Here is a 15171-nt window from a genome sequence, read left to right as displayed (position 1 = left end):
GAGAGCATGAGGAGATATGGGAGAGAAACAAGATGAGGAAATGAGTTCAGGGCTAGGCCCAGAGGAGACTTTGGCCAGTGGGAAGAGAGAAAAATGACAGAGGCAGCTGATCAAATGGTCCCAATTGGTGACAAAAAAAAATCCATGAGTCCTTTGCTCAACTATTTAAGGATGTTCCATTTTAAAGTTGGAATCTGCCACTGTATATCTGCAAGTAACGGTAGAGAAGGCAAGGAAGAGAGGTGTTTATGAAGACTGCTTGCATTAGAGGAAAAAAGCCAAGGGTTCTGCATTTCAGGATGATCCTGGAATAGTTGACAGTTTTTAACAGAGAGAAACATAAAATTAAGATGGACATTAAAATCACCCAAGATAAAAAGCGGCTTGGTGCAGAGACTGAGGGAGGGAAGCAGTGAAAACTGCTGACAGTGTGGCGGTGGGATGGGGGCGGGGGGTGGTCACTGGAATAGTTGACAATTTTCACTTTGAATTCTTGGCTTCACTTTGAATTCTTTTCAAACTATTTAAGGATGTTCCATTTTAAAGTTGGAATCTGCCACTGTATATCTGTGCTTTTGTAATGGCAATAGAAATTACAGTGGATGGCTTGAAATGTTTAATGGCGTGCTTCTTAACAAATGCTTTAAGTTTGGAATGTTTCTTTTACTGATGGTAATGCATATCAATCTTCCTTCCCTCTTTGCAGAGCTCCTGAAATCATTCTTGGGCTTCGATTCTGTGAGGCTATTGACATGTGGTCATTAGGCTGTGTAATTGCAGAGATGTTTCTGGGATGGCCATTGTATCCAGGCGCATCAGAGTATGATCAGGTAAGCAACTTTTTGTTGGAAAAATATCTGTAAAATATATAATTTTGAATATTTGTGTACGTTACTACTGCTTACATTGGTGAAGAAAGTTGCTTCATTTACGTAATGACTTGTTATTGTACATTTAATTCTACTAAGATATTAATTATAACTGGTCTGGTTTAGAACACGCATGTTGGTTCTGTCTGCCTGCTTGTGTGTGTCTACCTATCTGTGTGTGTAATGGTAAAAAATGGAATTGATATTCAATTTTTACATTTTGAAGATAAAGATAAAATTTTTTAAATCCTATTTTCCTGTTCTGGTGGACACTGTACTTGAATTTTACGAATGGTTGCCAGACTTAACTGGCTCTGCATTTGCTCTGCACAAAGTAGAAAAACAGAAAGTAGTTGTTATGGAACCATTTTTCCAAAATCGCCACATAGTGCTTTTGCAGGAAAGCTGAATTTATTCTGCAGTTTGGTGCCAAGATAATTAAAAAGGTCAAAGTTTATTTATCAGTCACAGTAAGGCATACATTAACACTGCAATGAAGTTGGCTGTGAAATTTACCTAGTCACCACAGTCTGGCCTGTTCGGGTTAATGCACCTAATCAGCAGAATGTGGGAGGAAACCAGAGCACCTGGAGGAAACAGACATTGGGAGAATGTGCAAACTCCACACAGCCAGTGACCCAAACCCAGGCCCCTGGCGTTGTGAAGCAGCAGTGCTAATCACTGTGCTACCATGCTATCCCCACACGAGAAGATTAAAATTCTCAGCCTCTGCCGCAAACTGTTCACTTGCCATCAGTCCCACAAACCCCCTCCAGCCACTGCATCTGGCTCTGTTTGGCTATGTGCAACCTCCATTTTGGTTTGAGGTTGAACTTCTGATTTCATATTTTCTCCATTACATAGCTTTCATTTGCATAGCTTTACTGTCTCTACACTGTTGTCTCAGTTTGTGTTGCCAAAACTCCTCCGTATTTTTGATGCCTTCAGCCTTGACTATTTTGATGTTCTCCTGGCTGACCTTCACATTCATCGGTTCAAACTCATCTAAAACTGTGTCTTCTAACTTGCATCATTCACCTATTGCTCCTGTGCTCATTGACCTACATTAACTTCCGATCCACAAGCACTTTGGTTTTTAAAAATATTATTTATTGTTGGAAAATATTACTTATTATTTACAAACCTCAGTGGCTTTGTCCCTTCCCTTTCATCTGAGGATGTGTGAACACGAAGTGGATGGAAGAGGAGAGGGGAGAAGGAAGGTTGAGGACTGGGATTCTGGAGAGTAGCAGTGGGGGTAGGCAGAGGTGGGGAATAAATGAGGGATTTTTTTTTTGTGGATCGGGTCAGTTGGAGAAGGAAGGCGAAGGAAATAACAAGATTGACTTTGCCTCAGAAAGGAGATGAGAGTTACATTCTACTAATTTTGCTTCCAGGTGAGGTGGATAAGAGTTGTCATGGTGTGACTTATTCATTTGGAGAGGTAGTTTTGGTGTTATTTTTGTTTTCGCTACATGAGACATGTGGGAGTTGGGGAGGTGGTGTGGTGAAACAGAGTTGTATTGTAGAGAACTTTTGGGGAGAGGGGTAGTGTTGAGTTTTTGCATGGGGATAGGATGGAAATCATTTGGTTCATTGCCTGGTTTCGGCTTCTTGAGTTCACCTTTTTGTGGTTGGAAAATTTTTTCTGCATCTTAATCATGTGTTGGGGAATTCTGCAATCTTTTAAACGATTGCAGTAATTTGCAGCTTAATGTTTTTTGATGACAAACCTGTCCTGTTTCTTATTTAGGAGAGTGTTTCTGTAGGCTGTGTTTGATTGTTGGTGGCTTTTAGTTCTTAAAAGCAGAATGCTGCAAATACTCAGCTGTGTCGTTAAAACACCAAACTCTGCTTCTCTCTCTACAGATGCTGTCAGACCTGCTGAATATTTCCAGCATTCTGTTTTTATTTTACATTTTCAACATCTACAGCGTGTTGTCTTTTAGTTCTTGTTTGTTTTCTCTTTCAAAAGTCTAGTATTTTGTAGAATTTTTAAGATGTCCTGTTTCAGAAGCATCTTTGACTTTTTGTTTCCCTTTCCTTTCAATGGTTCCAAAAATTGGTAACTAATTTTTCTTTTAGTTGCTGTCACTTAACTGTGTCATGTATTGCACGCTGAATATGTGGTGCTTTATTAATATCTGTATAAACTATTTAAATTAGACTTTTTTATAAATTGTTCAGTCGGTGTTCCCTCAGCATTAACTTCATGTTGAAAAGCCTGCAAATTAACAAAGCACATTTTGAGATTACTGAACATGTGGTCATCTTTGCTGTGTTTCTGTGGAAGAATAAAGTACATCTTTAACCAGTTTTGACATCTAACACTTGCTTCTGTATTTTTCATGTGAATGTGTTGGATATATGCCCATTTGTATATCTCCCAGCATATTTGTATTCATGCATAGCAGAGGCAAGTTTTGAAGCTGTTTCTGTTAGCTGGTAAGAGTAGGCTACTTAACTATAGGAGCTGCTGTTTCCTATTTTATTTTGTTAATACTTATTTCGTGTCAACCACTTGTTTGTCTATTTTAAGTGCTCATGATGGTGTACTCCATCCATCATATTGCTGCTGCTGTAGTGACTGTTTCAGCAAAAGAGCATAGTTATTCAGCCATGACAATGTACCATTGGTTTACAAGTTTGTGGTTGAGAACATGTGTCTGCACTGGAGATTGCTAAGAAGAACAATGATGTAGGCTGCTTTGATGTTGCCAGCAAAACAGCTTCATCATATATGTTGTGCAGTTAAATGCATAAGTTTCTGAACAAAGAATTTGGCAGAGTGGTACATGCATTCAGATGAGCACTGAATGAGACTGTAAATGTGAACCTGTGCATCAGAATGATTTTCTATATCCTTACATTCTCCTGTTCTACTTAGAACTGCATGAGTGACTCCCCTACCTAAGCTTGTTATCAGAAGATTAAGGAGTTGATCATTTTTAAGCCTGCTCCACCATTTAATTAGATCAAGGCTGATCATCTACCTCTACAGTTGTGCTAGTAAATGTTCTGCATCCTTAAACTTGTTTAAATATCAGTGTATTTCATGACGGTGGATATGGAGATTTGAGATGGGTGGATGCTTTAGATATCATATACAAGTTTACTCATCTGAGTCAGTAATTCATTTTTAAGTTGAAGATCTTCTTCAGGTTTTGGTCACATTTTGAAATCTAGTCATTTAGTTGGCTAACTGGTTTGCTCAGATATCAAGCCAATTTTTCTACATACAGACTAGGAATTAGGAGCAGGAGGAGGCTACTCAGCCTCTCAAGCCTCCTCTTCGGTTGATCTGTTTGTAACTTCAACCCCATATCCCTGACTACCCTGATAACTTTAACCTCTGCTGCCCTTCCCTCTCCCCCGCCCCTTCGGTTTCTCAAGAACCTCATCTATTTCTGCCTTAAAAATATTTAAAGCTGTTCTACAACTGCCCTTTGAGGAAAAGAATTCCAAAGACTCAAGACCCTCGAAGGGAAAAAATTCTCCTCATCTGTCTTAGATGGATGACCCCTTATTTTTAAACAGTGTCCCCTAGTTCCAGATTCTTCTGCAAGTAGGAACGTCCTCTCCACACCCACTCTGTCAAGACCCTCTCAGGATGTATGTGTTTCAATCAAGTCACCTCTTACTCTTCCAAACTTGAATGGATACAAATGTTATCCTGTTTAACCTTGCCTCATAAGACAACCTGCCCATTTTCTTCTCTTGGGGATTTTGCCTCCATAAATAAAAAGCAGGAAGTAGTAAAGGTTAAGTTTTCCTCTCGTTTGCATAAAGATCTTTGGGTTATTTGTAATATCACCTCTTCTACCCCAGCTGAAATCTGCTGACTGTTTGAAAATGGGACCTTTTAGTTAGTATAATTTGATCATTATCAGTTGTCAAATAAAAAGCTAAATTACATTGCTTTATAGTTGCTCCTTTGTTCAATAGAATTAAATAATATTCTTGCTGCAATATTAATACTTAGTAAGCATCATTGTGTCAAAAATAAGAAAACTGAACTATTGGGAGGTGGTGGTATAGTGGTTTTGTCTCAGGACTATTAATCCTGAGACCAAGAGTAAAGCTTTGGCGTCCCAGATTCAATTCCCACCGTGGCAGGTGATGGAATTTGCATTCAATAAAAACATTTCAATTTAAAAGTTTAATGATGACATGAAACTGTTGTCATAAAAACCCTTCCTTCAGGGAAAGAAATCTGCTGTCCTTGGGTCTGGCCTACGTCTGACTCCAGAACCTACAGTAATGTGGTTGACTCATAAAAGCTCTCTGAAACAGCCTCAATTGTATTGAACTGTTGAAAAGTCTAAAAGAAAGGAAACTGGATGAACCATCCAGCATTGATCTAGGCACTGGAAATGACAACAAGTTCAACCCTGTCAAACCTGCAAAGCCCTCCTTCCTAACATCAGGGGGTGAGTGCCAAAATTGAGAAGGCTGTTCCGCAGACTAGTCAAGCAACACCTTGACATAGTCATCCTCACAGAATCATAACTTAAAAAAATTAGAGTGGGAATGAGTCGCCTTGTTGCCCAACAAGGGGCATACACACGGTGGGTCGTGCGAGAGCTGCTCTTGGACGTCGCTTCGAGAGTTGCGTAGTGCTTCACGTCGTTAGTGTACGCTTAAACTGGACCATCTGACGGGCAACACGACAGCTCAGTGACTATCACTGTTAGCTGTGCAGACACATGGATTTGGGCCAGTGTCTGCAGGAGTTTGCACATTCTCTCCGTGATTGCGTGGGTTTTCTCCGGATGCTCTGGTTTCCTCCCACACCCCAAAAACGTGCTCTTAGACTGATTGGTGTAACAAATTGTCCCTAAATTAGTCTTCCCTCAGTCTTCCTCAATAGGCGTAGACAAAGGTCATAGGTAGAGGAGAACACTCATAATGTTAAAATGGTGGTGTGGGCTCGTTGGGCCGAAGGGCTTGTTTCCCGTGCTGTGTTGTTCTTTGTTCTTTGAGTTGCTCTGGCAGTCATCAACAGTGACTCTGAATCCCATGACATCTCACGGCATCTGGCCAAACATGGGAAAGGAAGCCTCTTGCTGATTACCGCGTGCTGCTCCCCCAGCTGATGAATCTTTATTTTATGAAGCACTGAGGGTGGCAAGGGTATAGAATGGATTCTAGCTGGGTGACTTCAATGTCCATCATCAAGACTGGCTTAATAGTTAATTAATACCTAATTGAGCTGGTCAAATCCTAAAGGATGTATTTGCTAGACCAGCTGATAAGGAAGCCAACATGAGCGAAGGCCCTGCCTTCTCAACCATGCCCCTCACCTGAGGTGCGGTGATCCTCCAGTTAAATCACCAGCCAGCCAGCTCTTCCCCTCAAAGGGGAGAGCAGCCTATGGTCATCTGAGATGATGGGGACTTGACCTTCACACCCCATCGTGTTATGGCACTACAACCATGCTAAATGGAATAAATTTCAAACAGATCTAGCAAGACTGGGCAACCATGAGTCACTATGTACTATTAGTGGCAGTAGAATTATACTTGACATCTACAACGTTATGGCCTGGCATATCCCCCACACTACAATTAGCATCGAGCCAGAATATCAGTCCTGGCTCAATGAAGAGTTCAGGAGGGGATGCCAGGAGCAACACCAAGTATACATAAAAATCAGTTGTCAACTTGATGAAGTTACAATACAGGACTGCTTGCATGCCAAACGATGAGTTAGATTGTGGATATTCAATGCAATTACATAAGCTCTGCTGTCCTGTCACATCCAGCCACGAATGGTGGTGGACAGTCAACAACTCACTAGAAGAGGAGGCTCCACAAGTATTCCCACTCAATGATGGGACTGCTCAGCACATCAGTGCAAAAGCTGAGACTGAAGCATTTGCAATAATCTTCAGCTAGAAGTGCGGAATGGATGATCCATCTCTGCTTCCTTCAGAGGTCCCCAGTATCACAGGTGTCAGTTTTCAATCAACTTATTCATGTGGTATTAAAGAACAGCTGAAGGTACAGGATACCACAAAGGCTAATGGACCTGACAATATTCTGCTAATACTCATGAAGACTTGTGCTCCAGAACATACATAGTCAAGCTGTTCCAGTAGCTACAGCACTGGCATCTACTAGCAATGTGCTCAAATCACTTCTGCTCACGAAAAGCAGGACAAATCCAACCTTGGTAATTATTGTCCCATCATTCTACCCTTGATCATCAGTAAAGTGATGGAACAGGTCATTAACACTGCTAAAAAGTAGCACTTATTCAGCAATAACCTGCTCTTTGCGCAGTTTGAATTCTACCAGGGCTGCTCAGCTTCTGACTTCATCATGGCCTTCATTCAGTCATTGCCAAATGTTTGAACTCAGGAGGTGGGATGAGAGTAACTGCCCTTGACATCAAGTCTGCATTTGACCAAGTGTGGCATTATGGAGCTCCTGCAAAACTGGGGTTGTTGGGAATGGGAGAAACCCTGTTGGTTAGAGTAATACCTGGCACAAAGGAAGATGGTTGTGGTTGTTGGAGGTCAATCATCTCAGTTCCAGGGCATCACTGCAGGAATTCCTCAGGTTAGTTCGTAGGCCTAACTATCTTCAGCTGTTTCATCAATGACTGTGCTTCCATCAAAAGGTCAAAAATTGCTGATGATTCACTGATGTTCATCACCATTAAGGACGACTCAGATACTGAAGCAGTCCATGTCTCAATGAAGCAAGATCTGGACAATGTTCAAACTTGGGGTGACAAGTACCATTTGTGCTACACAAGCGCCAGGCAATGACTATATCCAACAAGAGAGAATCTAACCATCGCCCCAAGACATTCAATGGCGTTACCATTACTGAATCCCTCACTGTCACCTTCCTGGGAGGTACTATTGACCAAAAGTAGTAGTCTTATAAATACTGTGACTCCCAGAGCAGATCAGAAGCTAGGAATCCTGCAGTGAGTAACTTGCTCCTGATTTCCCAAGCCTGGCCACAATCTACAAGGCACGAGTCAGGAGTGTGATGGAATACTCTCCACTTGCCTGGATGAGTGCAATTCCAGGTTCATTCAAGAACCTTGACACTATTCAGGACAAAGCCGCTTGCTTGTTTAGCACCCCATCCACAGACATTCACTGTCCCCACCACCACTGATGCATATGGTAGCAGTGTGTACCACCTATAAGTTGCACTGCAGGAACTCACTAAGACTTCTTGGATTGCACCTTCCAAGCACATAACCACTACTATCTAGAAGACCAGAGGCAGCAGACACATGGAAATGTCACCAACTCAAGCTTTCCTTCAAGTCACTCGCCATCTTGACTTGAAAATATATTACCATTCCTTTACTGGGTCAAAATGCTGGAATTCCCCCTCTACCCGCACTGTGGTATGCCTATGCCACATGGACTGCAGCAGTTCAAGAAGACAGCTCACCTTACCTTCTCGAGGGCAATTAGGGATGGGCGATGAATGCTGGCCAAAACCCCCGTGACTTGCCTGGGTTTGCAAAACCTCACTTACTGTACTGTCTGGAGGCAATACACATCTCTTTAACCTGTGATCAGTGCTCCTTCCACTCACATTGTCGGCCACTTCAGGAGAACGGCAGGTTAGGTGTAAAGATTTGAATTCTAATCAGTAATCTGTAAACTGTCTGTGCTTTATATGCTCTGTCTGAGGCCAGAACTCTCCATTCACCTGAAGAAGAGGGAAACCTCGAAAGCTAGTGAGTTTACGATCAAATAAATCGGTTGGACTAAAACCTGGTGTTGTCAGACTTTTTACTGTGAAGCCGCTGAAATCCAGATCCCATGAATGAATTTTTAAAAACCTCTTGGAACCTACCCTTTAAGTGGATTTGCCTTGCATGTAGTGGTTAAAGTTTTGTTTTTGAGTTGATAACAGTTTTTCAGTAGCTTCAATCCATAATGCTTAAAAGGTGTCTCATAAAGATTAATGATGTAGTGCTGTTCCTGTCGGCTGATTGAGTTCATTACTTGCATATTCTGACCCAAAGTAGGTTTTATCAATTAAAAATTATAGCATGAAATGGATGAAGTTTAATTTCCATTAAATTCCTGTGTTTGTGAAATGAATTGCATAGAAACAGTGGCTAAAAATGAGATAAAGGACCTTTATTGTATTTAGTACTTTTGGTTCTGGGAAGTTAGGCCTCACTAAGTGGGTGTGGCTATTGCAACAGACTTGTTTTTGTCTCAATTGATTAACAGAAAACTGGTGTGTTCATAAAGCAACAATTGACTGCTATTATTGGCATCAGCCTATCTGCTAAAAAGCTGATAACTAGCAGCCTTCTGTAATGTTCTGCAGTTAATGTCGATAGTAAATGTTTCCATATAATCTGCTGTTGTAAATGCTGTCCAGTTAAATGAGACAATATTTTCAACCATATTTCATTACTTAACTTTCCTCTGTTAAGGTCCTGGACCAAAACTGCAAGGTATATTGTGAAGCGAGACCATACCCCAACAATATTTCTATTTTGGCATAAATGTGAGGATAGGATATTTGTTTCCAGGAATAATGCCTGACAAAGTAGGGATCATTTATAGTGAAGCAAACTATTTAATAACGCAGTTTAAATAAAACTCTAGCAAATGAAGCTGCTTAACCATTGACAGTTGAACAATAATTAAAAATGAAATGAAGCAACGTTATTTTCCAGCATATGACTGCTCCAGTTTCAAATAAGCCCCACTCATGCATTAGTCAAATCACTTTTAAATAAATACAGCTAGCAAACCCAGGCATACTTGATTTCAGAGAGTGATAGAGGCCCAGAAGCCTGCAAAATCCTTCTAACTTCAACAAGGCTTCAGCTGCAACTGACTGCTTTCTGCAAGAAAAACTTCTTTTCTCTGCTACAGACCTAGCTCTGTACATTAGCCACCTCATCATGTGACCCTGTCAATCACTATAATCAGAAATCTTGGGGAACTTAAGTAAACAATAGTCATTTAGCTTTACTTAAAATAAATACTTGCAAGGTTGAAATGAGTAAGAATCTTGCTCTCCCAAAATCTGAACTGCATTTCCACCGCCTAGACATACCAACTGTTGTAACATAAAGAGAGTTATGTATTGAGTCGGAGGGAATGGGGGAGCTCCTGAATGAATACTTTGCGTCGGTATTCACGAAGGAGAGGGGTTCAGAATCGTGCGGTCTCTTGGAGGGAGCTGAGGATCAGTTGCAGGAGATATCTATTACGAGGGAGGAAGTGCTAGGGCTTTTGGGTAGCGTAAGGACGGAAAAAGCTCCAGGGCCTGATGGTATTTATCCCAGGCTGCTTAGGGAGGTGAAAGATGAAATTGCTGGGCCTCTGGCGCAAATCTTTGTCTCTTCTTTGGACACAGGTGAGGTCCCAGAGGACTGGAGGGTAGCAAATGTGGTACCGCTGTTCAAAAAAGGTAGTAGGGATAACCCTGGAAATTATGGACCGGTGAGTTTGACATCGGTGGTAGGGAAATTAATGGAAAAAATACTCGGGTAGGATGTATGAGCATTTGGAGCGTTGTGATCTGATTAGGGATACGCAACATGGCTTTGTTAGAGGGAGGTCTTGCCTTACGAATCTGGTGGAATTCTTTGAGGAGGTGACAAAAACGGTTGACGATGGGAGAGCCGTTGATGTCACCTATATGGATTTCAGTAAGGCGTTTGACAAAGTCCCTCATGGTAGGCTGGTAGAAAAGGTTAAGGCGCATGGGATACGAGGCCAGGTAGCTAGGTGGATTGAGAACTGGCTGGGTAATAGGAGACAGAGGGTAGTTGTGGAGGGGACCTTGTCGGGCTGGAGGCCAGTGACCAGTGGTGTGCCGCAGGGCTCAGTACTGGGACCTCTCCTCTTTGTAGTATACATAAATGACTTGGAAGAGAGTGTAGGTGGTGTGATCAGCAAGTTTGCTGATGACACCAAGATGGCAGGGTTGGTGGGTACTGAACTGGATTGTCAGGTGATACAACAGGATATAGATAGGTTGGTGCATTGGGCAGATAGGTGGCAGATGGAATTTAATCCTGACAAATGCGAGGTGATGCATTTTGGAAGGAATAATGCAGAGAGGAGCTATGTGATAAAAGGTAGACCGATTAGGAGTATAGACATACAGAGGGACCTGGGAGTGCAGGTTCACAAATCCATGAAGGTTGCGTCACAAGTGGAGAAGGTTGTTAGGAAGGCGTATGGAATGTTAGCCTTTATAGGAAGGGGTATAGAGTATAAAAGCTTCAGTTGTACAGAACGTTGGTTAGACCGCATTTGGAGTACTGCGTCCAGTTCTGGTCACCTTACTACCGGAAGGACGTGGAGTCTCTGGAAAGGGTGCAGAGGAGGTTTACCAGGATGTTGCCTGGCATGGAGGGGCTGGGTTACGAGGAAAGGTTGGAGAAACTGGGACTTTTCTCCTTGGAAGGACGGAGATTGAGGGGGGACATGATAGAGGTATATAAGATACTGAAGGGAATAGATAGAGTTAATAGTGAGAGACTGCTCCCTAGACTGGGTACAAACACGAGAGGTCATGATTTAAGGGTGAGGGGGGAGAGGTATAATTTGGAAGTGAGAGGAAGGTTCTTTACGCAGAGAGTTGTGGGGGTATGGAACGCGCTACCGAGTAGGGTGGTGGAGGCAGGAACGTTGGACTCGTTTAAAGTTCATTTAGATAGACACATGAGTCAAACGAGGATGGAGGGTTATGGTAGGGGCTATTAAATAAGGTTAGAACCTCGGGAGACACCGGAAAAGCAGGCTTGTAAGATTAACATTTTTGTCTTTTTATTCCGCAGGTGGAGGTCCACCTCGTGTCAAACGAGGGGCATGCACACGGTGGGTTGTGCGTGGGCTGCTCTTGGAAGTTCCGGGAGTGGCCTAGTACTTCGTGTCGGTGTGTGTGCTTGATCCTGGACCGGTAGACGGGAGCTGCAACAGCTCGGTGACTAGCACTGCTAGCTGTGCAGATACATGGATTTGGGCCTGTGTCTGTGGGAGTTTGCGCGTTCTCCCTGTGGTTGCGTGGGTTTCCTCCGGGCGCTCCGGTTTCCTCCCACACCCCAAAGATGTGCTCTTAGGCTGATTGGTTTTACCAAATTGACACTATTCTTCCCTGAATTTGGCTAAGTTAGGGGTTCTATTCGTAGACATGCAGGGTAGAATAGGTGTAGGGTGATGAAGCGGCGCGGGCTCGTTGGGCCGAAGGGCCTGTTTCCCGTGCTGGGTTGTTCTTTGTTCTTTGTTCTATAAAGTTGAATTTTTAAGCATTCCCCATAACAATAAAAAATATAAACAAAGCAATTGCACTACTATCATCATAGCCCCATCCATTAAATTAATTTTGCACATGCCATTCGAACTGAAGCAGCCAGATAATTTAGATTTTTCACTGAAGCCAGTAATATGCGAACTGCATCCCTCACCTTCAAAGAACAATACAGCACAGGAACAGCCCCTTCGGCCCTCCAAGCCTGCACCGCTCTTGCACCCAACCAGATCATTGTTTGTATCCCTCTATTCCCAGTCTGTTCATGTGGCTGTCTAGATAAGTCTTAAATGATCCCAGTGTGTCCACCTCAACCACCCTGCTTGGCAGTGCATTCCAGGCCCCCACCACCCTCTGTGTAAAATACGTCCCCCGACATCTGTGTTGAATCTTGCCCCTCACCTTGAACTTTTGACCTCTTGTGTTCATCACCTCCGACCTGGGAAAAAGCTTCCCATTATTCATCCTATCTATGCCCTTCATAATTTTATACACCTCTATTAGTTATTCATCCTATCTATGCCCTTCATAATTTTATACACCTCTATTAGGTCGCCCCTCATCCTCCATCTTTCCAGGGAGAATAACCCCTGTTTACCCAATCTCCCCTCCATAGCTAAGACCCTCCATTACCAACAACATCCTGGTAAACTTTTTCTACACTCTCTCCAAAGCCTCCACGTCCTTCTGGTAGTGTGGCGACCAGAACTGGACGCAGTATTCCAAATGTGGCCTAACCAACGTTCTATATAGCTGCAACATCATATGCCAACTTTTATACTCTATGCCCCGTCCAGTAAAGGCAAGCATGCCATATGCCTTCTTTACCACCCTCTCCACTTGTGCTGCCACCTTTTAAGGATCTGTGGACTTGCACACCCAGGTCCCTCTGTGTGTCTATACTCCTGATGGTACTGCCATTTATTGTATTGCTCCCCCCTACATTAGATCTACCGAAATGCATCACTTCGCATTTATCTGGATTAAATTCCATCTGCCATTTCTCCGCCCAATTTTCCAGCCTATCTATATCTCTGACAATGTTCATCACTATCTGCAACTCTAGCAATCTCTGTGTCGTCCTCAAACTTACTGATCACACAAGCCACATCTTCTTCCAAATCATTTATATATATCACAAACAGCAGAGATTCCAGTACAGAGCCCTGCGGAACACCACTAGTCACAGACCCCCAACCGGAAAAAGACCCCTCCATTCCTACCTTCATCCTTCACCTCACCCTTGTATCTTCTCCTAGTATCTTTGTTAATTTGGGTCTAAGAAAACTTTATTGAAATTGGTGCACACCTATTTTGGCCATTTATGGATAGATATGAGTGGACCACATCAAGCGATACTAAAACTGTACACGATTGCAAAATCTGCTTGGAGGGTGGAGATAATAACAGGGTTGTTTTCCCTATCGCCAACTGTCTCTGAACGCCTCTCCCCTGCCCCTTTCACAATCACCTCTTAAAAACATTTCTTCTATTTCAGATATCCAGGCAGTGAAGGATAGGACTGAGTCTAATCTTTGCACACTTATAAATTTTTATTTATAGAAGAACACAATACAAACATGCACTTCCAAACTCAGGGAAGTGCAAGTGAATTCTTAATTAATGTCTACCTGAATACAATTAAACACTCCTATTCAGTTAACAGAATTCATGGATTCACTTCTACAAAGATAGATCCATTTAGCTTCAGCTGGTAATTCCCTCTCCCTCCTCCTTCCTCACTCAGTCAAACTTGCTTATCCTGCAGTTATATTCTAGCCCTCGTCTGTTCAACACAGAACTCTCCTTTAGTGCCTCTTCCTCATTGTCCAGCTTGGTGGCATTGCCCTTGCTAGGTTCTATTTTCACTTGTGATCATAATGAGTTCATCAATATTAAAGTTCCTTTTCTGAGCCTCCCCTTCCCCATTCAGTTTTATTTTGGGAGCACCCAGTAACTCATCCTTGACCCTTTTACCCTTTACTGTGTGCTAGTTCTTAGTGGGATCATCCATAAAAAGGGGATCTGATTCCATGTGCATGCTGATGATACTTAGCTCAACTTTTCTATTACCTCTTGATCATTTTGCTTCTTATTGCTGTCCTACCTCTCTTATTTTTTTTTCATGGGACGTGAGTGTCACTGTAGAGGACAACATATATTGGCCAGCCTTATTGCTTTTGAAAGGATGTTGGTAAGCCACTGTCGCCTTGAATCATAGAAAGAAATCCCACAACGCCAGTTTAAAGTCCAAACAGGTTTATTTGTAGCAAAAGCCGCAAGCTTTTGGGACAACACTCCCAGCCACCTGATGAAGGGACAGGCTGACCCGAAAGCTTGCGGCTTTTGCTACAAATAAACCTGTTTGGACTTAAAACTGGTGTTGTGGGATTTCTTTCTGTTCTACCCCAGTCCAACACCGGCATCTCCACATTATGACTGCCTTGAATCATTGCAGCCCAAGTGGTGTACTTGCATCCAGAGTTCTGTTATGAAGAAATGGAAATGTAGTTCAAAGTCAGTTTGGTGTGTGGCTTGGAGGGGAACTTGCAGGTGGTGGTGGTGGTGTTCCAATACATCTGCTGCCCTTGTCCATCTAGCTGGTAGAGGTTGTGGTTTTGGCACGTACTGTTAAAGTACCTTTGATGTGCTGCTGCAGTGTATCATGTAGATGGTGTACACTGTTGCCACTGTGCCTCAGTGGTGGATGGAGTGAAAGTTTGAAATGCAGGGTGGGCTGTTAGCCAAGTGGACTGTTTTGTCCTGGATCATAATGAAATTCTTGTGTTGTTGTAGCTACATTCATCCTGGCAAGTGGAAAGTATTAATTCCATCATACTCCTAACTTGTGCCTTGTAAATGGTGGACATTGCTTGGGGAGTCAGGGGATGACTTATTTATTACAGAATTCCTATCCTGTGACCTGCTGTTATAGCCACAGTGTTTGAGAATCAGTGAACAGGTAATTGCTGAGGTGCTACTTGCTATCACTTTCAGTGAACTCTTTTCTGATAATTAAATAGAAATTGACGGACAGT

General features: G+C 42.6%; 1 protein-coding gene across 6 annotated transcripts in view; it reads left to right on the top strand.

Annotated features, from left to right (window-relative positions):
* Window positions 1-15171, top strand: part of LOC145357096 (homeodomain-interacting protein kinase 1-like) — a 119947-nt gene that overhangs the window by 58408 nt on the left and 46368 nt on the right. For all 6 annotated transcript variants that reach the window (XM_080210209.1, XM_080210210.1, XM_080210207.1 and 3 more), the window contains one exon: window positions 707-830. In XM_080210209.1, the coding sequence (XP_080066335.1) occupies window positions 707-830 (124 nt within the window). The remainder of the gene's footprint in view (window positions 1-706; window positions 831-15171) is intronic.

This window comes from Carcharhinus amblyrhynchos, chromosome 22, assembly GCF_965287045.1.
Source record: "Carcharhinus amblyrhynchos chromosome 22, sCarAmb.v2.hapA, whole genome shotgun sequence".
Classification (NCBI taxonomy): domain Eukaryota; kingdom Metazoa; phylum Chordata; class Chondrichthyes; order Carcharhiniformes; family Carcharhinidae; genus Carcharhinus; species Carcharhinus amblyrhynchos.
The sequence above is the reverse complement of the archived record's forward strand: the minus strand, read 5'-3'. Positions and strand labels throughout refer to the sequence as shown.